Source organism: Prionailurus viverrinus, chromosome C1 (genome assembly GCF_022837055.1).
Source record: "Prionailurus viverrinus isolate Anna chromosome C1, UM_Priviv_1.0, whole genome shotgun sequence".
NCBI classification, from domain to species: domain Eukaryota; kingdom Metazoa; phylum Chordata; class Mammalia; order Carnivora; family Felidae; genus Prionailurus; species Prionailurus viverrinus.
Genome location: NC_062568.1, coordinates 181,627,459 through 181,652,100, shown reverse-complemented (window position 1 = coordinate 181,652,100; position 24,642 = coordinate 181,627,459). Strand labels below are relative to the sequence as shown.

Here is a 24,642-nt window from a genome sequence, read left to right as displayed (position 1 = left end):
AGCCACGGATATAGTGGGTTACACATTGCCTAGAAGGAGATTAGGGGGCAAGTATTACTCAGTGGACCCGGCCCCATCACCCCCACAGCAACCTCATGCAGTGGATTTTGTCATTATGCCCATTTGATGGAAGGGGAAACAGGCTCAGTCAGCGTTGAGGTGACTTGTCCAAACTGATAGAGCGGCAGCAGGACCAGAATTCGAGCCGAGGTCAATCTGTCCCCAAGATCGGCGTTCTTTCCTCCTCCTCTAACCCAATAGCATGCTGGGTTAGGCGATTGGCTTCTGCGAGGCACGGACAGGCGAGATGGGTCAAACATGGCCTGAGGGTCCCGAGCACCATTTGCAGGTGGCAGAGAGAGGCAGGTTGAGGGCCCGGGTGGGGACTGATCAGGAGGAGGGGCCTTAAACTGAACCCGGTGGAGGGTCAGGAGACAATCAGGTCCAGAGCCACGGAGAGTGCTGACATCGGTCCTGTGTCTGCCCATCTCACCCTGGACCAGCCTATCTGCCTCCTTTGTCCGGAGAAAGGACCATAGGCTGACCTGAGTCAAAGACGCTTGAGTCCCTGCTGTGTCACTGACTAGCTTGGTGACCTGAGGCAAGTTAATTCACCTCCTGGGCCTCACTTTCCCAGTCTGTACAATGGTCTCCCCATCATTCCATGTAAATAGGTGTCTCGTGGAGCTAAGGAGAGGGGTGTATCCAAGGCCCTCCCACAGAGCCGCCCACACAGGTGCCTGACACATAGTATCTTGTTCCTGAGTTTTCTGGGCCTCTCTGCCCTCATCACCCCCAGCCAGCCAACCAGCTGTCAACCCCGCCCCAGCTGGCCAGTTAATGAGTGGCAAGGGTACTGGAGCCTGGCCTATAAAGAGCTGCTCGCTGGGGAAGCAGGTGGGAGCCTGTGGGAGCAGCAGCGGGATACAGACGGATTGAGATGCGCGGCAGGATGGCGTCAGGACTCCTGTCCGGGATGGCTGTGTTCCTCCTGGTGCTCCTGCAGGGCACACAGTCAGTCTACATTCAGGTGAGTCCCTCCGGCCAGTGTGCCCTTTGCCTGAAGGTCCCCCGTGAGGGGCTGGGATGGAGAGGGGACGTTAGAAACGTCATGGGATATAGGGGAGCAAGGGCTGGTGGGCCCAGGGCTCAGCCCAACACCTAAGCACGACCCAGGGACCAAGACAGCTGGTGGGTGGTGGCAGCAAGAATGCTGAAGGGAGTGATGATAGCAGTGATGGCAATAATAAACCGCTGCTATTCAGCATTGCTCTATCAGAAGGCCGGTCCTGGCCAGAGGTCAGAAGGTGGAACAAGACATAGTCCCTGCCCTTCGGGAGCCCAGAAGGAGGGGGTCTCCCACAGCTCCCTATATTCTCCCATTAATGGGTGGAGGGGGGGAGAGTCACCCGAAGAGCTTCCCTGGCAGGTAACTGAGCTGATATTGCAAGATGAGCGGGAGGTAGCTAGGCACAGAGGACAAGGACAGTTCAGGGCAGAGGGCACAGCGTACGCAAAGGCTCAGAGAGAAGACAGCAGGGGGGCAGGGGCTCCTTCCTGGACAACTGTGAGGCTGGAGGGAGTCGTGGAAGCAGGGTCCGCCTGCCAGGCGGTGGGATGCCGCTGGCCAGCAAGAGTGGGGAGGTCTGTGGCCCTGTCACATTCCCAACTCTGGGTGGAGCCTCCTTGGGAGGGACGGGAAGAGTCACCTTCCCCCCACCCCTGCGTCCCTGGCCTTGGAACCCGGCCAACTTGGGGATGCCATCATTTTGCCACGTCGGTTCAGGGGTGATCGCCCAGTTACCCAGTGTGGACTGTACTGGTGGCAGGCGCTGGGGAGGGGTCATTTGCCAGATGACGCTCAGAGTGCAGAAGACACAGGCGGCCTATTGGGAAGAGCTGGGATTTGAACCGGGGTGGGGGAGGGGGTTTACACTGGTCTCCAAAGCCCGTGCCCTGAACCACTGCTCCCCAGCCCCATCGGATCCTCATCTACAGTTCCTGGGGGCCTGAGGCACGATGGGGTGTGAAGTGGCAGGTGCCTGCTCCCACCTCCCAGGCTGTCCTTTGAGTATGGCCTGGACCCCCCATGAGAACAGGGAAGGTTCTGCGGATCCCTCTCATCTCCTCTCCCCTGCCCCCCTAGTACCAAGGCTTCCAGGTCCAGCTGGAATCAGTGAAGAAGCTGAGTAACCTGGAGCAGCAGTGGCTGCCTAACCCCCGCCTCCAGGCCCAGAGCCTCGTGCCCTCCGTGTGTCACCACCCGGCCCTGCCACAGGACCTCCAGCCCATCTGTGCATCCAGGGAAGCTGCCAGCGTCTTCCAGGCTTTGAGTGAGTGCCCCCACCCCTGCAAAACTTCCTGCCTCTGGCTCGCTCTGCTGCCCACACCCAGCTCCTCCACTGCCCGTTCTTTCCATTAAGCACCCAGTGGCCGGGCCAGGGAGAGTCAAGGCCTGCCCCCTCAGGCCCTGGCAACCTGGACCGTCGATTGTCCTACCAGACGTCACGGATGGGAGGGAAGAGGGCACCGGACAACAGACCCATAGGCCATGCCTGCAATACGGTGGCTGATGGGGAAGCACAGGGGACACAGAGGAGAGATGGCTCATGTCTGGGGTGGCATAAGGAGCCTGAAAGACTTCCAAGAGGAGGTGACATCTAAGCTGAAATGTGCGGGAAGAAGCAGAACTGGCCAGTGACAATAGCGACTTACTAGCATTTATTGAGCACCTACTAAGTGCCAGGCCTGTGTCAGTCCCTTTGCTGGTCTTCTCTCTTCACGGCCACCCTGTCAGTTGATGCTGTCCACAGAGTCAGCAGGGAAACTCCAGCCCGGAGAGTGTAAGACGCATGCCCAGGCCCCGCTAGGAAGGAGAGGCCTGGGACTTGAACCCGAGTCACTCTCTGCTTCTCCAGCATCATGCTCCTGATCTGTGAGAAAGATTCTGGTCCTCGCCCTCAGACCCCTCCAAAGCAGCCTTCTCTGGCTGCCCGGCCAGCAGCTCCCTGGACCACAGGTGGTTCACGGGCAGGGTAGGCTGACCGGTATTCTCCCTTGCCCAGGGACCATGGCTAATGACGACTGTGAGCTGTGTGTGAATGTCGCCTGTACCGGCTGCCTCTGAGATGGCTGGGCGCCCTGAGCCCACCCCGGACACTTTGTCCCCAGCCCGCTGCCTTCACAGCCTGCACCCCCACCCGAGTTCCGGGGGGGGACCCTGAGGTCATCACCACCAGCCAGAGGCTCGAGCAGCTAGATTGGGCACAAAGCAGTTGGACACTTGGTTGGAGGAGAATTTGGCCCCTGAGGCAGCCCTGCTGCTGAATAAAGATTCCCCACCTACACACGGAGTCTGGAGTCCATTTGTTCATCCCCAGGGGCCATGGGCAGAGGCGCTCGGGTAGCTGAGCGGTTGAGGAAAAAGGTTGATCTAATGATATGGTCAGGAATTTCCCAGTTTCCGGCGCCTGGGGAGTTGGTTCATCAAGCCCTATTTCATATAGGAGGAGGGAGGCTCCAGGATGCGGGCCGGGGGAGTGAAATGAGTCTCGCACAATCACAGACCTAAGAAACCGTGGAGCACCTGTTCCCACCTGACCCCACAAGCCGAGCCCAAGGGCTGGCCCAGCGGCAGAGCCAGAGCGACAACCAGGGGGCAGGGAGGGCAGGGAGCGTCCCCCAGGAGGTGGGGCTGCAGGAGTAGTGGGTGCAGGGAAGAACCACATGGTGCCCCCTCCCCAGGCCCGTTTTCTGCTCTGCCTCCGCCCCGGGGCTCCTGAGAAGAGGGGCCTTGGCCCTTATCCTTACCTTCCTGGGCTCCCCAGGACCCTCTGGCCAGCTCTAGATGGAAGGAAGACCTTTCCTCCCTCACTCCATCCTGGCGGCCCTGAGGAATAATAATAACAATAATAGCCAACATCTACTGAGCATTCGCTATACCCTAGGCCCTATTCTAAATGCTTTGCACTTATTAACTCACTGGGTCCTCAAAACCGTCTGATGAAGCAGGTGCTATTATAAATACTCCACTTTACGAATAAAGAGACCCAGGTACAGACAGAGAACCAGCTCGTCCAAGACCACAGGCTCGGCAACGTGGCAAAGCGGACTTCTTCCCAGGCAGTCGGGGACAGAGCCCATGCTCTGAACCATCTTGTTGCTGCCTCCCTGTGACTCGGCCACGCTGATGACACCTGATGCAACACTCTCGCAGCTGCAGCCAACTCCTTCAGTCAAGGCAGGAGCCATGCTGGGCATTCCCTGAAGAAGGTCCCTTCCACACGGTGAGCTCCTCCACAGCCCCTGTCCCAGGCAGCCAGAGAAGAGAGCCAGGCATAAAGGGGTGGTGATCTCTGAACTCAGATCACCCAGGGCCAAGGCCATGGCGAATTTCCCCAGACCAGCTCCCCATCCCAACCGCCCAGCTCTGCTCATGAGCCCCACAGCCCCCCATTTGACCAGGCCACAAACCCCAGAGTTCTAGTTCCTTCCTCTTCCTCACCCCATGGGCAAGGCTGGCTGGGGCCTTTGCAATGCCTCCTGTGACTCTCGGGGCCCTCTCTTCTCTTACCACCGCTCGAGATGAGCCCTTATCACATTTCCCCAGGCCAGGCAGACCTTCCTCCCTGGCCCTGCATCCTGCAGACTCTCTGTGCCCAACATGCCAGGGGAACCCCGCAGCCCTACTCTGACAGGGCCCCTTATCCTTCTGGGGCTCCCCAGCACGCCCTCTCCATTCTAAGCTGAGCCCAAAGGTACCATTTGGCCTCGCTCCCACTGCTCCCTTCAGCTACGCTGGGTCTCCACCTGCCTGGGGAGGAGGCAGTGAAGGGAAATGCCACTGACCGACCACCTACTATGTGTCAGGCTCAAGCTGAGCCATCTACACAGAAACTGTAATAATAGCAGCTGCAGAAGTGTCCACTACGGGCCCTGCAGGGCTCTCAGAGTTTTTCCTATGTGACTGCATTTAACCTTCCCTCAACCCTACCAAGTAGGGATTCTTGTGATCCCCATTTCACAGATAAGGAGACTGAGGAGAAAAGAGGCTAAGTAACTGGCCAAAGTCACACAGCCGGTAACAGGCAGAGCCAGGATTCACACCCAGAGCTCAGCTCCAGAGTGGGAGCGTTTCATGATTCTGCCCCACCATGCGTCACATCAAATCCCCTGCAGCCCTGGGAGGTGCTGTCATCATCCCCATTTTCAGATGAGGAAACCAAGTCTCGGGGAGACTTGGTTCGTAGGGTAAGTAGCATTACATACACATTTGCGTGCGTTATTTGTACACAGCTTGTAAGTGACATGGTCAGGTTCAAACCCAGCCCTGGGTGCCTCCCAGGACCCACCCTGTCCAGACTGAACCATTCTAGTGCCTTGGACCTTCCCACTTCTAGGTCCGCACCTACTCCCCCTTCTGGAACGCCCTCGGCCTCCCTCCCTCCCTCCAGATTGGTTTTGAATGTCCATCCACCCCAGTGCCTATCCCAAACACTCGTGCAGATGCCTGCCACCCCTCCCCTTTGCAGAGCCTCCCCTGACCTGGCCCTGAAGACACCTCGCCCTCTGAATTCTGCGGCCCAAGGACTTCTGCCTCAATCACCCTGTGACACTTCTCTACCTGACTCCCCAAGAAATACCCTGGTCACCTCCTCTTTGCCCATCCCCTCTAACTTTGCTAACAAGCAGCCCTCCGTGCCTCGCCTCCTCACCCCTGTCTGAACCATTCTCAGCTTGGCTCTGGTTCCCCATTTTTTGGTTTACTTCTCCCAGCCTGGGTGGCAGATACTAGTACAGTCCCAGTTTTACAGGGAAGGAGATTGAGGCACAGAGAGGGAAAGTGACTTCTAACATCATACAGTATGTGGTATGGGGCTGGAACTGGGTATCTCTGGCTTTTGCCTGCCCTAGGTCATATCCTCATGCAATCATTGGCGTGGTGGGTTTCACCCACTCTGGGGGTCAGGGAGACTCCCCTGGCACAGAAGCCATTATGGCACAGGGTGGCCAGAGCCTCGCAAGGGGCATGGGTGATCAAAGTGCCCACAGAGCACAGAGGACAAAGCGGGAGCATGAAGACCCCCCTGGGAGGGTAAAGAAAGGCTTCTGAGGAGGGGCCATGGGAGCACAACCTTGGCACCTGAGCAGGAGTTTATCTGGCCAGGAGTGTGGGAAGAGGAGCAGAGCACAGGTGAGGGGAGCGGAGGAAGGGGTGAGTCCCAGGGGGTAGGGCAGGAGGCAACGCTGAGGTGGTCAGGGGGCCAGGGCTAGGGGTCCCCTGAACACTGCAGAGCTTGGGGCCAGTCTCACAGCCACCCAAACTGGGCTGGACATGCAGACCAGGGACTCCTGAGCTCACTCAGGGCTCAGAGACTTTGGTGCCCTCCCCCTACCCGCCCGGAGGAGGTGAAAGAAAAGCAGAGGTTCCACTCCACCACCCCTCCCCCCAGCTGGTGGCCTGCAGATTGAGGTCCCCTCAGTGCCTGTGTGCGATGGCAGCCCCAGGTCAGTAGGGAGGGAGGGTCCTTGCACTTCACACAGTAAACTCTGAGCTTGAGGGCAGGGTAGGCACCCATAAAGCTGGGTGATGAGTCAGCTGGCAGATGAAGGATCGACACCAGGAGTACTCTGGGATCTGGTTTATTAGCTGAGGGTCCGAGGGGATCTTGGGGGACAGGGGCCGGGCTTGGGCAGGTCGCCCCAGGCCACGCCCTCTTCACGCCTCCCCTGGGGGCAGGGTAGGCTGAGCTGCGGGCAGTGGGAGCATCGGCCCGGGCAGGAGGCAGGGAGCCGACCGTCCTAGCATCCAGCACAGGCAGCGAAGGCACAGATCTCGCACGAGTCCGGGTCCTCGGCGATGGCCTCTGCGCAGGAGAGATGGGGCGCCCAGAGAGCCAAGGCCCCGCCCTCCCTTGAGCCAGAGCTTGGACATCTGCCCCGGAGTCCCCAGGAGAAACCCAGGCCTGTCCTCTCCGACCGGCTGGTGTTTCCCCCCCAAACAGGTAGCGCCCAAGCCAGCCAGTCAGAGTGGAGAGGCCGCCCAGAAAGAGCAATTGCTAAGGCCGGAGGGGCGGGATGCAGAACTACCAACGAATCATCAGTCAGAGCGGGGATCTTCCTAGAGCAAGCTCCACCAATTACAACTTAGAACTACTTACGACCTCCTCATCAGACCCACCAATCAGAGCACATCCCCCTCCCGTGCCACCAATCAGGGAGTTCCCAGGCCCCACCCACCAGGGAGGTGGCTACTCACCCAACCTCCGGAGGATCTCCTGGGCATTGGGCTCCTTGCAGAGAGGCTTGAGTTCTTCGGGAAACTTCTGGTGGCTGCAGGCTATGGGAACCACGGGCCCACCACTCTTCCTACGGTTCCGAATGCTGGGCTCCTGGAGCTCCCGAAGGTCTTTGAGCTTCTTCACTGACTCCAGAGAAAAAGAGAGCTCTCCATCCTGAGAGAGACAAGTTCAGAGTGTCAGGCCAGGCTACAGCCTGCTCTGGGATGCCTGCATGGTTCCCCAAGACCCAGGTCGATGCTCTGGCTGAGAGGAAGGTCTAGAACTGAATCTAGCTCCTTCACTTACCAGCCGTGTGCCTAGGGCTAGTTACAGAACCTCTCTGAGGCTCAATTTTCCTCCTCTGAAAAAATGGGACTAATAATCCCATTCTCCCAGGATGATCATGGGGCCTCCCTTGAGGAGCTTGGCCCCTGGCAAGCCCTCAGTAAATTGGCTAATCAACCCGCTTTCCCAAATGGTGATTTCTCTTCTGTCCAAGTTTGAAGGGGAGGGCATACGAGACAGGACTGAGAAACAGGTTCCTGAGAAAGGGCCGTACACCTGAGACCTTGCTCCAACTCCAGAAAGAGGGGGTGCTTTCTCAGGGGACGGGCCCTGGGAACTGGGAGCAGAGAGCAAGCTGGGCCGGGATAGGGACAGAGGATTTACCTGTACGGTGACTCCCCCTGCCAGGACTGCCCAGGTCCCGAGGAGGCACAGTGCAGAGAGCAGGAAGGTATTCATGGCAGCAGTGCCCAGGAGGGAGAAGCGGTCGGTTCTGGATGCCAGGGGGAAACAGTGGGATTTTTAAAGAGGGCAAGGTTACTGAGTAACCCGGGAACCATGTCAGCATGTCACCAGCTTGCTTTCAACTCAGGCCTAACCAGATAAGGCTGGAGACAGCCCTGGCGAATAAGAGATCAGTCCCAGAAGCCCGGCAGAAGCCCCGCCCCACCCTGAGCTCCTTCCTACTTTAACCCCTAGCCAGGTGGGTCCTGTGTTCATTCACCAACCACGCGCACTCACTGACACCTGCTATAGGCCGGCCCTGGCTGGGGTGGGGCTGCAGACCGAGCCCAGCCCTTAAGGAGGGAGGCCTAGACAGTGGTAATGCAGGGTGGTCAGGGAGTGGGGGTTGGGAGGTGGAGAGGCCAGGGTGGTGCCCCCTCACCCAGCCTGGGGCAGGCAGTTCAGAAAGATTTCCCAAAGGAGGTTGTGCCGGGGCTGAGTTCTGGAGAAGGGGTAGAATTTTCTTAGAGAAGGGGCAAGGGTTAGAAGGCCACTTCTTGCACAGGACGCTATATGTAGAACATCCAGGAGGTGAACACGGTCTGGAATATTCAGGGAAATGTGAGGAGTTCAGCCTGCAGGGAGGAGGGGCTTCCAAGGGGGCTTCAAATGATGAGAGATGAGTCGCAGGCCAAGGCAGGTCCTAGGTTTGGCCACTATGACTTTGAGGGAGGCCTCAGCTCTTCCTGTCCCACAGGCCTGGGTTCAAGTCCTACCTGCTGCCTGATTTTAATGTGCATGAACTTGGGCAAATTGTTTCTCCTCTCTGAGCCTCAGTATCCCTTGTGGATCAATAATTCTAATACCACCCACCTGGTGGGCTCACTGTGGGGATTAAATGATGTCATACAAATGCTCAGCTCGGTGCCTGGCACACAGGAAGCACTCAGTGAAAGCTCACTCAGCTATTATTATTATTATTATTTTGATCAATATCAACAGCAGCTTCTGGCCCCGGTTGACCCCTCTGGTGACCACCTGCCTGCCTGTGCTGACCTGGCTCTCCCGTCTGTCCTTCAGTCTCAGACGGTCTTAGAATGAACTCCTCCCCTCTCCCTCCAGATACCCTGGCCGCTGCTCCCCCAGCCCTCTCCATCCCGCTGTTTCTGCCTTCCGATTACCCCCACCATGTGTGCCTTTCCTTCTACCGCCTTTCTTCCCCAACTAGACCAGCCTAACCGCCCTGCCCTGGCCTTTCTTACCAGGCTCACCTCCCCAACCCTTCCTGAACATGCTTCCCTGCCTTTGAACGTGCTATTTTATCTGCCACCCTTGTCACTAGGTGAACTCCTCCTCAAACTTTAAGACCCGGACCAAAGAACCCCCACTCCATCCCTAGCTGCCTCTTGTAGCTCCCATAGAAGCAGGCACGTTCCTCTACCGGGAATGTTGGGCAGGATTACTCGGGTGTATGTCTCTGCCCCTCTAGACTCTGATCACCACGAGGACTTGCCCTGGTCCAGTGGGTGTTCATCGGACTCTGTTGTGAGCCAGGCCTCCAGGACACAGAAGAAGGAAAGCCCTGGGACCTCCGTGGTTCTAAGGTACAAACAAACCAGGCTAGAAGCCAGGAAAGCTGGGAGAGGGGCAGGAACCGTTCGGTGGAGAGAGTAGGTATTGAAGAAGGAGCTGGAGGAGTCCAGCCGAGGGAGGGGCACGTTGGAGTGTGTGCATGTCTGTGCATGCTGAGGGGCATGTATATGTGTGTGCACCCCAAGGTCTGCACAAGTCCCGCCACGTGGCGGCCTCTGCTAGCTGAGCGCTGGGTGGGAGCGCACCCCCGGGGAGGGTCAGAGATGGGATAAGGTCTGGTAGGGTTATGGATGGAGTCCAGGTTGAAGGTGAGGCTAGACGTTTGCGTAAGGGTAGAGTCTGCTGTGATTGGGATGGAGGTGAACACCAGGTACAGATCCAGGGTACAGCTGGGGTAAGGGGAAAGCTGCTTAGGGTCAGCCTGAGGTTCTGGGCTGGGGTCGGGGCTAAGCTGCGGCAAGGCGGACGAGCAGTTAGTGTAGGAGTTCAAGTCGGGAGCCAAGGTTAGAGGGAGCGGAGGGCGGGGCGGGACTTCAGGGTGAAGTTTAGAATTGGGGTGCGTCTGAGATTGGGTTGATGTCGGGATTGCCAATGATGTGGATGCTGGTTAGGACTGGGTTTGGGATCAGGGTTGGGTCAGTGGGGGACTCAAGGAAACTGAAATATAGTTTAAGGATGAGGCTTGGGTGGGGCTGCTGTGTGCTGGGAGAGCCCCGTTTCTGGCTTGCTTTGTTTTTTTTTTTTTGTCTTTCCCCTCCTGAGGAACAGAGGGACTGAGGGGCTTTGGTTCTTAGAGCCTCTTTGTTCCACAGCCCCCTAGCCAGGGCCTATCTGGTGCCAGGTGGGACTGGAGTGGGTGGGGGCTGCAGGAGTGACGTAGTTAACACAGTTCACACTGTGGGAAAGAGGAAATAGCTCCCTGCCCTCAGGACTTTGGGCCCTGCCCTACCTAACTCCACCTCTGATGTCTGCCCTGGGAAATGGGAACCAGCTCCCCTTCCCGTACCCTCCCAGCCCAGCCCCGGCCCAGGTGTGAGTTCGGGCCCCCTCCCTGCCGGGGGCTGGATCTTGGGGCCCTTCTGGAACCCCGGGCCCACACCTGAGTCCTGAGGCATTGGTCCCCAGGACACCCAACACCCCTCTTCGTTCCTTATGGGCAGCAGGGGAGGCTGGGGTTGTTGTGCTTTCCACATCCGAGGCCACCTCTTTTGGCAAACTCCTGCTCCTCTGTAGTCTTCCAGGCCATTCTGCCCCTACCTGCTGCCCTACCCGAAAACCCATCCGTGGCTGCCCCAGACCTTCAGAAGAAAGCCCAGACTCCCTGGCCTGGCATTCAAGGCCCCTCATGATCAGCCCCTGCTCACCCTTCAACCGGAATCCCAAAAGCGCCCCAAAGAATGAACCGGAAGGCAGGGCCCAGACCTGCTGTCGGTGACAAAGCTCCCGCTTTGAAGCTAGGCAGCCCTGGCCTAGAGTCCCAGCCCCATCAGTGAACAGCTGTGTGGCCTTTCCCAGACTCGGTTTCTACATCCGAAAAGTGGAGACAAGAACCCCATTGCGAATTTCGGATTGTCCGGGAAACTTTCCTCCCTGACGCCCAGCTCCAGTAAGACTGGCTTAAAGACCATCTCTACCTCCTCTGGGCTCCACCAACCTCCTACCTACCCTTTCCCACTGTAAAACCTGCCAACCTGTCTGTCCTGCCCACTCTCCATTGAGCTCCTGGAAGCAGAGCCTGTGTCGTGCTTTGTTGTGACCCCAGTGCTCACACAAGGCCTGGCATCTAGTGGGGCCACTGAGCCCTTAGGGGATCGGGAAGGTAGTGGTTTTTGCAATAGCCGTGGATGGATATTTGTCAGACACCCATTATGGACTAAGTGCTCTACAGGTGTGGAAGTCAGCCACCCCTCACCCCCACCAGCAGCTGCCTGAGAGGATGCCTGGTGCTACTCCTTTCTGCCCAGCGATTAACTCAGCCTGGTTCCAGCGTGCACGTCAAAGTTGGGTCCGCCGAGGCCCGGTCCGCCAGGGCCAGAGCCCCCCCCCTCCCCCCCCCCCCCCCCCCCCCCCCCCGCTGACTCCAGCAGGAAAGGCCCGGACCAGAGCCCAGGCGGGAGTCTCTGATATGTGTGACCTTGAAGAGGGCGTGGCTCACATTTCACAGGCTCCCCGCCGGTTGTAAACATGTGCTGGAGGGTGTAACAGGTTCTGGGTTCCTCTAAGAGAAAGACTTGCAGTGTATGTGAACTTCTTAACACTTCTGGGAATATGTAAGAAATAATATTTAAAAATTTTTTTTTATTTGAGAGAGAGAGAGTGGGGAGAGGGGCAGAAGGAGAGAGAGAAAGAACCTCAGGCAGGCTCCCTGCTTCAGCGTGGAGCCTGAGGCAGGGCTCGATCCCATGCCCCCGGAACCATGACCTGAGCCGAAATCAAGAGCCAGACACTAAACCAACCGAGCCACCCAGGAGCCCTGGAAGAAATAACTGTAGGACCCCACTTTATAGATGAGTACACTGAAGCCCAGAAACCTAGAGAGGCTGGGTTGCCCAGGTGGCTCAGTTGGTTAAGCATCTGACTCCGGCCCAGGTCATGATCTCGCGGTTCGTGAGTTTGAGCCCCGCGTCGGGCTCTGTGCTGTCAGCTCAGAGCCTGGAGCCTGCTTCAGATTTTGTGTCTCTGCCTTTCCCCCGCTCACGCTCTGTCTCTCAAAACTAAATAAAACGTTAAAAAAGAAAAAGAAAAAGGCATTTCTCTCTTTGAAGAAAAAAAAAAAAAAGCTGAGAGGTTAAGAAACCAATGACTTTCCCAAGGGTGCATACACAGGTGCCATGTACAGTTGTACTGGTAGTGCACTGCTCAGGGCACCCAGCCAGCAAAGAGGATAAAGTGAAGACACGAGCACGTGGCTACCTAGGCCTAGAGGAAGGCGCAACTTTTCGGATTCGTTGCCATATGGGCTTGGCCGCAGCTACGGTCATAAAGCTGAAAAGTTCCAGAAAAGAAGTCAGTTCTCACCAATTCCAAAGAAAGGATTCAACATCTACTCAGTCCATACCTCCGGCGCTATCTTCCTGGCCCCAGGCTCCCATCTTTAGAGAAGGGGAAGAAGAAAGGAGCAGCTGCTGAGTCAGACTCCAGGAAGTAGGTCAATGATGCCCATTTTACAGAAGAGGAAACAGAGGCTGTCGGAAGAGAGTGCCCAGTGTTACACAGGAAATGCCTGCTGAGTTGGCATCTGAAGCCTATTGGCTTGATTCAAGTCCAGGCTGGGCTGGAGGGGTCCCTCCTCTCCCCCAGGCCCTGGGGTAGGCAGGCTCTTTCACTGATGCTCCAGGGGGCAGCGGAGGAGTGGACAGAGGGTGTGTCTGGTTGTCATCTCACATCCCTGTGGCCTGGCCACGAGGCGGCAGTGTCGGAGCCCCATTAACTGGCAGCTGCCTCCTCACCCCCCAGCCCCCAGTCTGCTCTCGGCATTGGCCACCGAGACGCCCTACCTCCCCGAAGACTGTCGGGAAGGAAAGGGACACAGCTGGAGCTCCCGCCACATGCCCAGGAGGCCACAGGCTTGAGGGAGGGCAGGACACGAGCACAGGAGCACAGCCTCCCCAGGGCTCTGCGGGAAGCAGACGGAGAGCCACCAGAGAAGATCCCCTGGGGCCAGGTCTGAGAATGCTTGCCCGACCAGGTGGCGTTTGAACTGGGCCTTGGTCACTGGGCAGATTTGAGGCCCCAGAGATGGGGGCCGTGGGGCAAAGGGCAGGAAGCACAGAGAGGAAGGGGGCAGTGGACAGGGCTGAAGCTGAGAATGTGTCAAGAGGTGCTGTGGGCAACAGCCAGGGAGGGAAGCTCTAAATACCGGGCTGAGGCATTTTGCCCTTCACCTCGAGACGGTGACAAGTCGGGGAGGGTTCACAGCGGGGGAAGATCACGAGAAGAGCAGCGATTTCAAAAGACTATGCTGGCACCTGGGGTGTTGCACCAGTCCAGCAGCCAAGGGATGCATGCCACCCGTCCCTGCTCCGGGAGGGCGAGGATGGCTTGCAGGAGACTCGACTGGTCGGGACGGCGCAGCGACAGGCTGCGCGTGGAAGACAAAGAAGGCGGCGGCAGACAGGGCAGGGCAGTGCTCAGGACTGAGATGGGCCAGGGCCGGGGCCGGGCCGGCTGCCTTCCGTCTGCCTTCCGTCGGGCTTCTCCTGGACCGTCTCATCAACGCTTTGAGATAAGGCGTTTCATCTCCATTTAATAGATAAGGAAACCGAGGCTCAGAGAGGACAGTGTCTTGCCCAAATGGAACTCCAGCTTCTTCTGACTGCAGAGTCTGTGTTCTTACCGTAGCCTCTTGTATTTTTCTGGCCTTTGGGGCCTGCAGGGAACATGCTCAGCCACAGGGCAGCAGCTCAGGATGGACCAGCTTCTGGGAAGCTTTGGGCGGGGCAGGGTGGGGGCTGCCTGGGGACAGGAGCAGGTACAGCTAGATCTGGGATCCAGCTCTGATCAGGAGGGAGGAGTGGCAATGGGGCCAAGGCCAGGGCCAAGATGACAAAAGGGGAAGAATTCTTTTGTATGGGACTCCCAGTCCTCAACTCTGACAGTGCCTGGGAACCCAGCTCTCTTGCAGGGAAGCGTCCTCTGGGACATGGAAGATGTTGCCTCTTTAACCTTTTGGGGCCTGCGTTGAGAGAGGGGCATCATTCACCCGCGATGACGTCAGCTCAGACCCTGCACCGAGGTGGGTGGGGTGGGGTGGGGTGTGGTGACTTTTGCGGGGAGGGAAGTCAAGGGCACCTGGACAGTGCTGTGGAAGAGGCAGCGTGCCTCAGTGGGAAGAGCAGACTGGAGGGAGGCAGAGCTGGCTTCCTGATCTCTTGCCTGCCTCTCTCACCGGCTGTGACCTTGGGCAAATGACTTCACCTCTCTCAACAGCAGGGACCAGCAGGAAAAGGGAGATGATGACCCCGACCTCCAAAGTAGTTGGGAGTGTTAACTCAGATAGTGGCTGTCAAGCACTGGGCAGAGGGCCTGACAAATGGTGGCAGTAATCACAATGTTTGTGACGGCCGCGAGAGAGTGTGAGTGTGTGGGGACACCAGAACCTGCTTAGGCTGAAGCAGGGCAGGGAGGGCCACAGCCCTCTCTCCATATCTGCCTGAACAACGCCAGCCCCCAGCATCAGTCGGTCCGAGAAAGGCAGAAACTCAGGACAGTCAGAGTTTGGGGGTGAAGGTGGGGTGAGCTTTCCCACCCTGCCTTCAGTCAGAGTAGGGGGACAGCAGACAGCAGAAGGGCTGGGACAGGGCAGCAGGCTCAGAGGCAGCTCTGGAGTAGGCCCCAGCAGTATGTTTACTGATGAGAACTAGGCGGGCTCCTGGCTCCATCCGGCAAGCTCTGAATCGGGAGAAGATCCGAGGGCCGGTGGCTGGGCTCCCTACCCAGGGAGCAGCCAGCCCTGGGGGCTGTGGAGAAAGGGAGCACAGCCCCAGTGGGAAAGGCACACAGCCGCAGCCCTCTGCCCTCTGGTGGCCTCTGGTGCTCACTGCAGCCTCGCTGCTTGGAGGCCCTGACGCTCTGGCGGGCTAGCCCTGGGAACAGGAATCAAGGGCACGTTGTGATGAAGAGGGCAGAACAGCAGGGCTGGGCGGCCTAGGTCTGAAATGGCAGCTCTCCGGCTGTCGCTGCTATTATTACATCTACTAACTTACGAGCTGGATGACACCGGGCCAGTGACTTGATCTCTTTATAGCTCACATTCTGCGTTTGCAAAAATGAGGTTGATAATAATAGTAGCTGTTTCAAACAGTAAATACACTCTACATCAAGCGCTCGGGATAAGTAATATTAAGTAACAATAAACAGTAGCCGTCCTATTCTGTACTTCTGGGGTCAGCGTTACTTACGGGCACTGCTTGGGATTTGGAGGTTGGAGACAGCCCTGACTCGGGGCTGAGTTCTGGCTCTGCTGCAGCCACCTCCCAGGTCCGTGCTTGGCACATGTTGACTAGTCACACATCATAAATGGAGGGAGAGACACAGGGAGGTGAAGTTCAAAGCCACTCTTGAAAATCCTTTAGGAAGGCACCATGTTGGGGATAAAGAGACCATGTCTCAGTAAGGCCAATAACGCCAGTTTTTCTACTCTTGGTTACAGTAGATCTTTGAAGTAGCTGGCTTGCATCCAAAAGCAATATTGCACAGAACAGGTGTATCTTAACCCGCCAGAATCACGCTCGGCGACGAGACAGATGCTCACACAGACAGGTACATGGATGCAGCTACCACTTACGGTCTCAGGTTCAGATTTTCCACCTCGCACTCACAGAGGGGCACATGTTCATTGCAGGTGGATCTTCGGTATTTCCATTCTCCCTTTTTGGCTGAGCTGAATTAGGAGAGCTTTGATGGAAGGCATTCAGGATGTAGCTGCAATGTGCCTGCTTCTCTGCTGTAAAACGGGGAGTAATATACTACAGCATCAGGTTCTCGCGTAGATCAAATAAGATCTATGTAGGAGTTTTAAATGCCTGCCAAGTAAATGATGTTCTCCACTCCTGCCCTTCCCCAAATCCTCTAGATCTGTGACTTCGAGCAAGTCACTTCCCTTGCTCACTAGGTCATCACTAGACTTCAAAGGCCCCTCTAGCTTGAAGCCTTTAAGACAGTTCTGTGATCCTAGGGCGTTTACACTGGACCCTCATATGAATGCTAACTGATGCTACTGTGGCTTTTGCAGGACTGCTTTATCCAACTGGTAAGGGTGCATCTGTAAACAGCAGCCCTTTGCACACTGGAACATGTCAAAAGCTCAAGAGTTAAACCTACATCTTAATGATCTTGTTTACTTTTTTCATTTGATTAGCCCAAATTCAGCTGCACCTGAATCAGCACAAAGTGGCCAGACTGAACCATGCCCCAACTACAGTCCTTCAGAGGCCCTGCTGATGACCAACATTTACCTCTAACGGGGTAGAGGTACCTCTAATGTTACCTCTACCTCTCCAAGGGACACCTATACACTGGTGGGCAGGCGTTATCTCTGGCTTTGGGAAAATTCCCTTGCGGAAGGCAGTGGGGCAAAAAGAAATGAGCTTTGGAGTCAGTCCCAGACTGAATTATCCCAGATCCATTGGCTGGGAGAACTCAGGTAAGTTAACCTTTCTGAGCCTCAGTTTCCCCAACTGTAAAGTTGCAATAAGTAGCTTTTCCTAGCAGTGATGTACAGTTAAGTTAGAAGTAGCAAGAGGCCCTGGGCAGGAAGCCCTACCTTTCCTGAGGGAGGCAGACTGCAACTTCAAGTCCACTTCCATCCGTGTTGCTCCCTGCCCAGTGCTTAGCCTCTGCACCTGTCATGTCAGTCAAACTGGGCCACCATCACTTACCTCCTAGGATCACTGTGCTTGGTTCTTCCCCGACAAGCCACAACTACTCCCGCTTCAAACTCCAGCCCTCTGCTGGTCTAGCTTTCATGCCTGGCCCAGTAGTATAAATGGCAAAACCTTCTCCTGTCTGTCCAGGACCCTTTTAAGACTCAAATGAAACAGTCCATGCCAGCCTGAGGCCTTCCTAAACCATTGCCTCAGCCCTCAGCATGACCAACCTCCTCACCAGCAGAACTTTGCTGTGCCAAGGCTGCTCCCCCCAGCTGCTGTCCGCACCTGTCCCGGAGAAGTCTGCACTCGCTAAAGGCAGGGGTTGTGGCTTTCTCATGGAAAGGCTTGAGCTGGTGTCTGTTCGGCAAACTTTAAGAAGCTCCACTTTCACCTTTAGAAGTAGCTCTCTGGGAAGGCCGCACGGGGGCAAGAACAGGGGCCAAAGATAGGGGGAAGGTAGGGGAATTTCCTGGAAGTAATGGAGGATGGTGTAAAAGAACACGACATTGGATTCAAATGACCCAGATTCAAACTCAGCTCTGTCACTTCCAACAAAGGATCTGGGGGAGCCATTGTACCCATACCATGAGAATAACAGTATCTACTTAACATCGCACCTGGCACACGCTGAGTACTTTTTTGTGTTCCGATACTGTTCTAAATGTATAAATGCATTGATTTATTTAATCCCACTACAACTCTAGGAGACAGGTATTATTATTCTCATTTTAGAAGCACTGCAAATGAGGAAAACGAGGCTCAGAGAAACTAAGGAAGTTCTTCTTAGAGCTAGTGAGATATTCCTAAAGGCAGCAACAAATGGGACATACAATCTCCAAGACCACAAGGACTGACTGCAAGTTTCTGCATCAGGACTGGCTCCAATCTTGTTCCCTCAACTGTAGCAAATGACACAGGCCAACTGGTGTTGTAAATAGAGTTAACATAATATATTTATTTTAAGTGCCATTCATGCATATCAGTCTGGCAGCAACAATCCTAATGACACTTGGGATATTTCTTTACAGCACTAAACAGTTACAAAGAATGGGTGCCGTTCATCATAGAGGCAAAATATGAAATCGTGCAATAGCAAAACTGTAGAAACATTAAAACACTGACTGTCCAACAGCAGTACAGAGAGCAGATTGTGTTTGCACAAAAAGCCAATGCATTTTCATCACATATATACAATATAGATATGTACACATCACCCTCTGAATGAACAATATCAAAATACTCTATTCCATTTGAAATAATCCCCGGATTGATTCCCTCCCACTTCAAAGGACATCTGAGAGACATGTATTTACAAGAACACACATGAATACGTTTACATTTCAAAAACTGCCACAAATGCCAGTCGGATTATTCTCCTGGACAGAGTGCCCCCATCTGATTATATGCATTTATTATTCTTTTCCCCAAGAGTCTTCGGTCAATTTAAACCCAAGACAGAGCTTGTTCTGCACTGACAACTAGCAACAGAAACAGCCACCAGAGGGGATGCGCTGCACCTCACCAGGTAACTCCGGCTGTCTGGCGCCCCCCACGAAGGCCTGTCCTGGGCTCCAGGGCCACCTGAGTCACAAGGGTGGGATGGGTCCGAGTGGAGGCTCTGCCTCCAGGGACATGTGTGGTTAGGTTTAAATTCTCATAAAAATATTGATCACTGCAAATCAGTAAATGATTGCCAAATGGGAAATCAGCTTCACACAATTTGTAAAATCTTCATCAGTGGTTTCTACTCAAATCATTCAATGTAAGACTGCATTCCAATACCCAAATTGTTTAAAGTGCACATTGCTACCCAAGCAATTTAAAGTTTCAAAACAGCTTTTGTGGTATCTAGAAAACAGTGACTTGAGCAGACTATTGAAAATCACCCCCATTTTTCCAAGTGTTTGCTCTGCAGGCTGCTATCTCATCTTGCCTCCGATCCACGTAAGAGGGGCCTGTTGGCTGCCTTGCCAGAATCCTCCGATTTTCACCGAGCCAAGGGGCTGGAACCGAACTTCATTTTTCATGCCAAGCAAGGTCCAAACAACAGGAACATAAAAGCCCTTCCTTTCTCCCCAACCTCATCAGCCTTTTACCGTGGCTGGCCTCCCAGTGATTCGTCAAAGGCAACACTCCATTAAAACAAAATAGCCACACACAGTGACAAACACTCTCACATACACACATACAGAAACAAAGATGTCTGTCTAGTCCCAGCAGAGGACACTCAACCACAAAATCACTAAGGCTAACTGGAGTGATTTAGTAAGCATGGCTGTAGAGACTAGAGATGCTGAAAAGCAACCAGTGAGCAGTGATTACCCCTTGATTTGATGGAACAGATCATTCCCCCATCATAACTGAAAGAAATTCCACCTCTTTATGGTCTAAAGAACCAATTAAAAATCTATTCATTAAAAAAAAATCTAATTTGTTACTTTTATTATAAAACTAAGACAATCAATCCATGCAAAGTAACTATGATATGATATGAAACAAAACAAAACAAAAAAAACAACTAATAAAAACCTCAAAGAGGCAGGCTGCATTTCAAGGAAAGTAACCAAATGTCATGCATACACAGACACAAAGGACAACAGAAACAGCAAACCACTTAATGACATCTGCACTGAAGACTGAGGCAAATAAAATCTATGTGTGGCTCTACCCTCCTTTCAGTGCCTAAGTGGAAAGAGAATGAGTGAGGAAACCTGCTTTATAAACAGTGCCCTGCTGTTCTACTGCCCAAATGAACTCTGATTCAAATTCCAGAAAAATTCTATTTAGCTAGTAAGTCTCAATCAGCAGGAATGCTAAGACAGAGACCTGCACTCTCACGGTAAAAGGAGTGCCGACAAAGAGAATGACACAATCTTTCTGATTGTCTTGTCTGTAAACTCTTAAGAAAAACAATTCTGTGCTTTCAGACACCGCACTTCTCCTTAATGAACCCAATAGGAGCTGAGCATTCACAGAAGGTAGCAATAAATATTAAAATAACACTTCTGAATAATAAATACAAGACTGAATATGGAGGCAATGATTTTGTTAAAGAGCTGAGCAATATGCCCAGCTGCTAATCGATCAAAGAAATTTTAGAACTGTTATAATGCAGATTTAGGGAAACAGACATGGAAAAGGTACAACATAAACTCTACAATCCCCCCAAGCATCAGAACAAATTTGGTCAGTTCTTTATGCTGCTCAGGAACAACATGCCCCTCTGGACTGTTTGGAAAGCATCAAACTCTGGGTCCTTACTAAGTAGAACTCAATGCCCATGTTTCTGAAAAACATTAAATGAGGGGAACTGGGCTTTGAAAAAATCCATTTCCTTTCAGTTGCCTACATCAGTTAAAAGCATCCTGCAGAAAATAGCCTAACGAGGAATAAAAACTCACAGTTAACTTTCTTTCCAAGACGTAATAATCCAATTAGAAAAACTGAAGCCTTTCAGTAATTTTTGTACATATATTTACACATATGTATCTATAAACTGCTTGCAGCAAAATAGGCTCTGTCTGAAAAATCAGTCTGGCACTTGTGGTCAACATCGAACTGACACAAATATGCAAAAGCCGTTCAAATCACACAACAGTTAGGAGCTACATAGGGCAGCTGGCAGGGAGACAAACATGTAGTACTTGTTTGGGTCAGATAAAAGCAGTAATTTATCCAGCTAAAATCTTTTTGATTGTCTTCAAAAGAAATTTTGATAACATCAGTAAAGTGATTAGCAACTTTGTTTTCTCGACTGGATTCTCTGAAACCTTTCCCTTCACTGTACAGAAAGGTGATGCTGGAGTCTGGTGCCTTTGCAGAAACAAGCTCTACACAATTGAATCCCAATCAAAGTCATCCTGGATATCATCTGGAGGCAGAGAGCGCCGCATCTGGAAGGCTTGGGAAGGCATCATGTGCTGCTGGTTCATGGCTCCGTGATGGCCTAGAAGGAAGGAGGCAATGTCAGCAGTGACTTGGGTAGAGAAGAAAGAAATAAATGAACACTGATTGAGTACTTACTATGTGCCAGGCACTCAGTGCACATTATCGCTCTAATCTATGTAAGAGCCTTCACCGACGTGGCTCTTATGATCCTCATTTTATAAATAACAAGGCCTGGGTTTAACAGAATGAGCAAGTTACCCAAGGTCATCCAACTAGTAAAGGGAAGTGATTTGAACTCCATTCACTTGGCTCCAAAACCCACACCTGTTGGATTAAACCAGGAGGTAGCAAGGAGGGCATAAAAAGAATGCTAGAGTGCCCAAGTGTGGGCACAACCCTTTCTCTTAGTCTGTCCTGCGTCAATCTGTGTTTCAGCAACATGAATTGGTTCCCATGAGAATGGGAAAAGGAGAAGGATGTCAGTGTACCAGTGAGGTCACACTGGGTCATCATGAATTCCCACCAGCAAGTTAACTTTTGTGCCACCAAGTAACAGCGGGTAAACACAGAGGATATCAGCATGGCTGAGTGCCGGAGGCTCTGAGTGCAGGACAGGGCGCCCGTTCTCCATGTTCCTCTTCTTAGATCTGTGTGGCCGTGTGCAAGAGCTTGTGCTCTGCAATTTTGGTGCGTTCTGCCCTTGTCACCATGGCTTTGACAAACCCCTTTCCAAACCAGACTTTTTTTTTAAAGTAATAATCTCTGTTTACTTGCAGAATTCATTCTTTTATCAGGAATTAAACATATCCTTTTCATGCAGATTTTTTTATTGGATGATTACAGTTTTTGTTTGGCTTGCTTGACCTGATTACAGAGTTTCAAGTAGTCTGCTGCTGATCTCATTTTTCTTATAAGCAAAGCCCTGCCATTTTTAATGTACCATTTTACAAAATGCTAAGGTTTTCAATACATCACAGTACAGCAGAAATGCCTATATTTATTTTTTAACTTATAAATATCTTAACTATGTGCCAAGCACTAATTTAAGTGATTTGCCTATAATCTTCATTCAATTCTCTTAACAACCCTAGGAGTTAGGTAGTGTTGTGAGCTCTCTTTAACAGAGAAGGAAGTGGAAATAGTAAGGTTAGGCAGCTGTCAAGTGGCAAAGCACCAGAATGCAAACCCTGCGAATCCAGTGCCAGAGTCTTAACTACCCTATCTTGCCACTTTCAAGTTCCTGGTGAGTGCTGAGGACAGATAACACTTATTCTTCCCTGTTCACCAAAGAACAGGTCACTTGGCCCCCAACTCCTCCTTCACTATTACCTGGCACACAGTTCTTTGGGGGTTTTGAGTTCCTATCTGCACATCACCATTCTGCTCCTCGAGCAGCCTAAGTGGAGGGGGCAGTGTGGTACACGAGAAAAACAATGAACTCTAAATCGAGATATCAAGGCTTGAGTCTTGGTTTGGCAACTTAGCCAAACTGGGGGCTCTGAGCAAGTTATCTCAACTTCTGAGCCTCCATTTCCTCGTCTAGATAGTCCTTAAGCTCCCTTCCACCTCTAACCACGTGCCTGCCTTTGCTGCCCTGGTAAATGTAACTTATCCTGTATTCAGGAACCTAGGGGGGAAAGTTTATGAACCAGTGACTCCTGCAACTTACCTCTTCTGTAAGAGGCTTCCTTAGAAACTAGAGGTGGGGGGGACTTCAGCAGAATGAATGGAACAGAATACGTAGGAGCTAATCAAAGCAAGTTCTTGAAGCCTGCTCAAGTCCCATCAAAGTCAAAAAGCCTCAAAGATTCCTAAGACCCCAGGACAAGCTCTATGCCCTGGACCTCATTAGAGAGGCAGGACAACAATTAGAATCACAGCATCGAAGAGACTTCAGGTCAAATGGCCTAAAGAGCCATTTCCTCAGCACTGAAGCCAAGTAACTGTGCACCCCACACCCCATCCTCCCTCACCAAGGAGTTTACTCCCTCCTCAATGGCCTTGTTCGCTGCTGAGACAGCTAAAGCTTTTCCATATTACCCTCTGAGTACCAAATGCAACACAACACAGCCCAAATTACCTGCAATAGTCGTTCCTGGAGTGCTGAGTGCCTGTGGGATGTGAGGGTAACCAGGAGGCGGCATCACTGAAGGAGGGAGATTTTGCCTGGAGTCTATGTACAAATTTCCTAATCAGATTGAAAAACAGAAAGAAGGAAAACATATTGCCATTAATAAACAAGTTAAACATTAAAATCTTAATACAATTGTTACCTAAAACTAAATTAAGCAGGTAAGGCAAGGAAGAAAAGAGAAAGAAAAATTACTCCTTTCAGATGCTAAAACTACCAAAAGGTGGTGCTGGCTTCTCGAACATGGTGCCAGGCTGAATGTGAGTACACGATGCTAATTCCAGCTCTGTCTCTTACTGTCTGGAGGCCTGAAGGCAAGTTATATGTCTCTATTGTTGTTGTTATATACTTCATAACAGTTCAAAAGCATTTTCGTATCTATTACCATCTGAGCCTCCCATTAAGTCCAAAATGAGGGCAAGACAGGGATTATCCCCATTTTATGGCTGAGACAACCGAGGCTCAGAGAGACTAAGCAGACTTGCCCAAAGAATATCAGTTTGACAGGGGTAGGGCTACAATCCAGTTCTCCTAAATCACAGGCTCTTTCTAGTAACCACTGTCCCTATGTCCCTGATTTTCTCACTTTCAAAGTAGACCTATCTGTAAGTGCCCTAGCTGATTAACAAAGTGAATGGGGGCACAAAATGACAGGAAAGATCTGCACAAGTTTAACAGAGTTATACCAAGTAAAGGTGATCAAAGATGTATTATTCAGAAGTGTGGAGAAGGGAAACAGAAATCTCATTTGAATGGCATTTCAGAAGGTTCTTAATATATTTTTGTTGACAGGAGCCATTAAGTGTAACAGCTCTAAAATGTCAATTACATTGCATCCTAATGCAAAGTAGAAAGAGAGGGAAGCAAACATCATAAGCCCACCACCAATTACTCCCGGGGAAAAAGAACCATAACACTGGCTCACATTGTATGGACCATCTGGAATTCTGGAAAGGCTATTTCTCCCTTAGGTATTCTATTGTGTCACACAAATTACAATTGCATTCTACCACTGCTGTAATCAAACTAGAAAACAGCAACCATTTTCCCAGAGGAAACTAAAACGATACTCATGGCAGGAACACTGTATTTGGCTGCTCACAAGTTTTTACCTGTCACTGGAATGTCAGACTGCCCATGCTTAAAACAGCCTCTGAAACAGTCTAATTCAGGCCTACCTCTGTTCATGCAAATGAGGACCTAGGACCAGAGGAAAAATTAGACAGAACCAGGAACAGAACCCAGACCTCTGACTTCCAGCCACTGCTTCCCAAGATAACATGACTTTTTATAGCAAAGTTTACAGTCAGAACTAAACTCTTTGGCCAATTTCCCATACTGAAGATTTAGGAAGAAAAGAAAGGAGAAAAGTTACACTAAGCTGCAGCTCTAGTATATTCTTAGAGGAAAAATCCTGCCCCCAAGTGCTGATGAGGCTTTACATGAGTGGCTGGTGCAATTTCTAAACACTGCACCAGGGTGGAGGGACCATGCCACTTTGAGTAATATGGTCACTCATTTATCAGTGACTTCTCAGCCTCTGTCTTGTAAAATCTTAGCTCTCTTTCTACTCATCCTTAACAATTCAAGTCACAATCAAAAGACAACTGATTTTTATGGAGATTAATTCTGTTTTTATATTTTTTTCATT

General features: G+C 52.3%; 3 protein-coding genes across 9 annotated transcripts in view; 1 reads left to right on the top strand and 2 right to left on the bottom strand.

Annotated features, from left to right (window-relative positions):
* Positions 1-940: 940 nt before the first annotated feature.
* On the top strand, positions 941-3,168 carry GUCA2B (guanylate cyclase activator 2B). Its single transcript, XM_047868942.1, has 3 exons — positions 941-1,030; positions 2,147-2,333; positions 3,066-3,168. The coding sequence occupies exons 1-3, from the start codon at positions 941-943 to the stop codon at positions 3,125-3,127; spliced, it is 339 nt and encodes a 112-aa protein (XP_047724898.1). The 3' UTR covers positions 3,128-3,168.
* A 3,509-nt stretch (positions 3,169-6,677) lies between these two features.
* Positions 6,678-8,195, bottom strand: GUCA2A (guanylate cyclase activator 2A). Its single transcript, XM_047873484.1, has 3 exons — positions 7,950-8,195; positions 7,259-7,454; positions 6,678-6,866 (listed from the first exon to the last, which is right to left on the bottom strand). The coding sequence occupies exons 1-3, from the start codon at positions 8,022-8,024 to the stop codon at positions 6,802-6,804; spliced, it is 336 nt and encodes a 111-aa protein (XP_047729440.1). The 5' UTR covers positions 8,025-8,195; the 3' UTR covers positions 6,678-6,801.
* A 9,712-nt stretch (positions 8,196-17,907) lies between these two features.
* The window catches only part of FOXJ3 (forkhead box J3), a 149,476-nt gene continuing 142,741 nt past the window's right edge, over positions 17,908-24,642 (bottom strand). For all 7 annotated transcript variants that reach the window (XM_047870540.1, XM_047870544.1, XM_047870541.1 and 4 more), the window contains 2 exons: positions 22,941-23,048; positions 17,908-20,918 (listed from right to left, as the gene is read on the bottom strand). In XM_047870540.1, the coding sequence (XP_047726496.1) occupies positions 20,803-20,918; positions 22,941-23,048 (224 nt within the window). In that variant the 3' untranslated portion in view covers positions 17,908-20,802. The remainder of the gene's footprint in view (positions 20,919-22,940; positions 23,049-24,642) is intronic.

Excerpts from the sequence above, each read along its gene's own strand:
- GUCA2B (XM_047868942.1), top strand. The coding sequence starts at position 941 with ATGCGCGGCAGGATGGCGTCAGGACTCCTGTCCGGGATGGCTGTGTTC. Across the intron at positions 1,031-2,146 it reads CACAGTCAGTCTACATTCAG|TACCAAGGCTTCCAGGTCCA; the intron begins GTGAGTCCCTCC and ends CTGCCCCCCTAG. Across the intron at positions 2,334-3,065 it reads CAGCGTCTTCCAGGCTTTGA|GGACCATGGCTAATGACGAC; the intron begins GTGAGTGCCCCC and ends TCCCTTGCCCAG.
- GUCA2A (XM_047873484.1), bottom strand. The coding sequence starts at position 8,024 with ATGAATACCTTCCTGCTCTCTGCACTGTGCCTCCTCGGGACCTGGGCA. Across the intron at positions 7,455-7,949 it reads CAGGGGGAGTCACCGTACAG|GATGGAGAGCTCTCTTTTTC; the intron begins GTAAATCCTCTG and ends TGTCTCTCTCAG. Across the intron at positions 6,867-7,258 it reads GGAGATCCTCCGGAGGTTGG|AGGCCATCGCCGAGGACCCG; the intron begins GTGAGTAGCCAC and ends TCTCCTGCGCAG.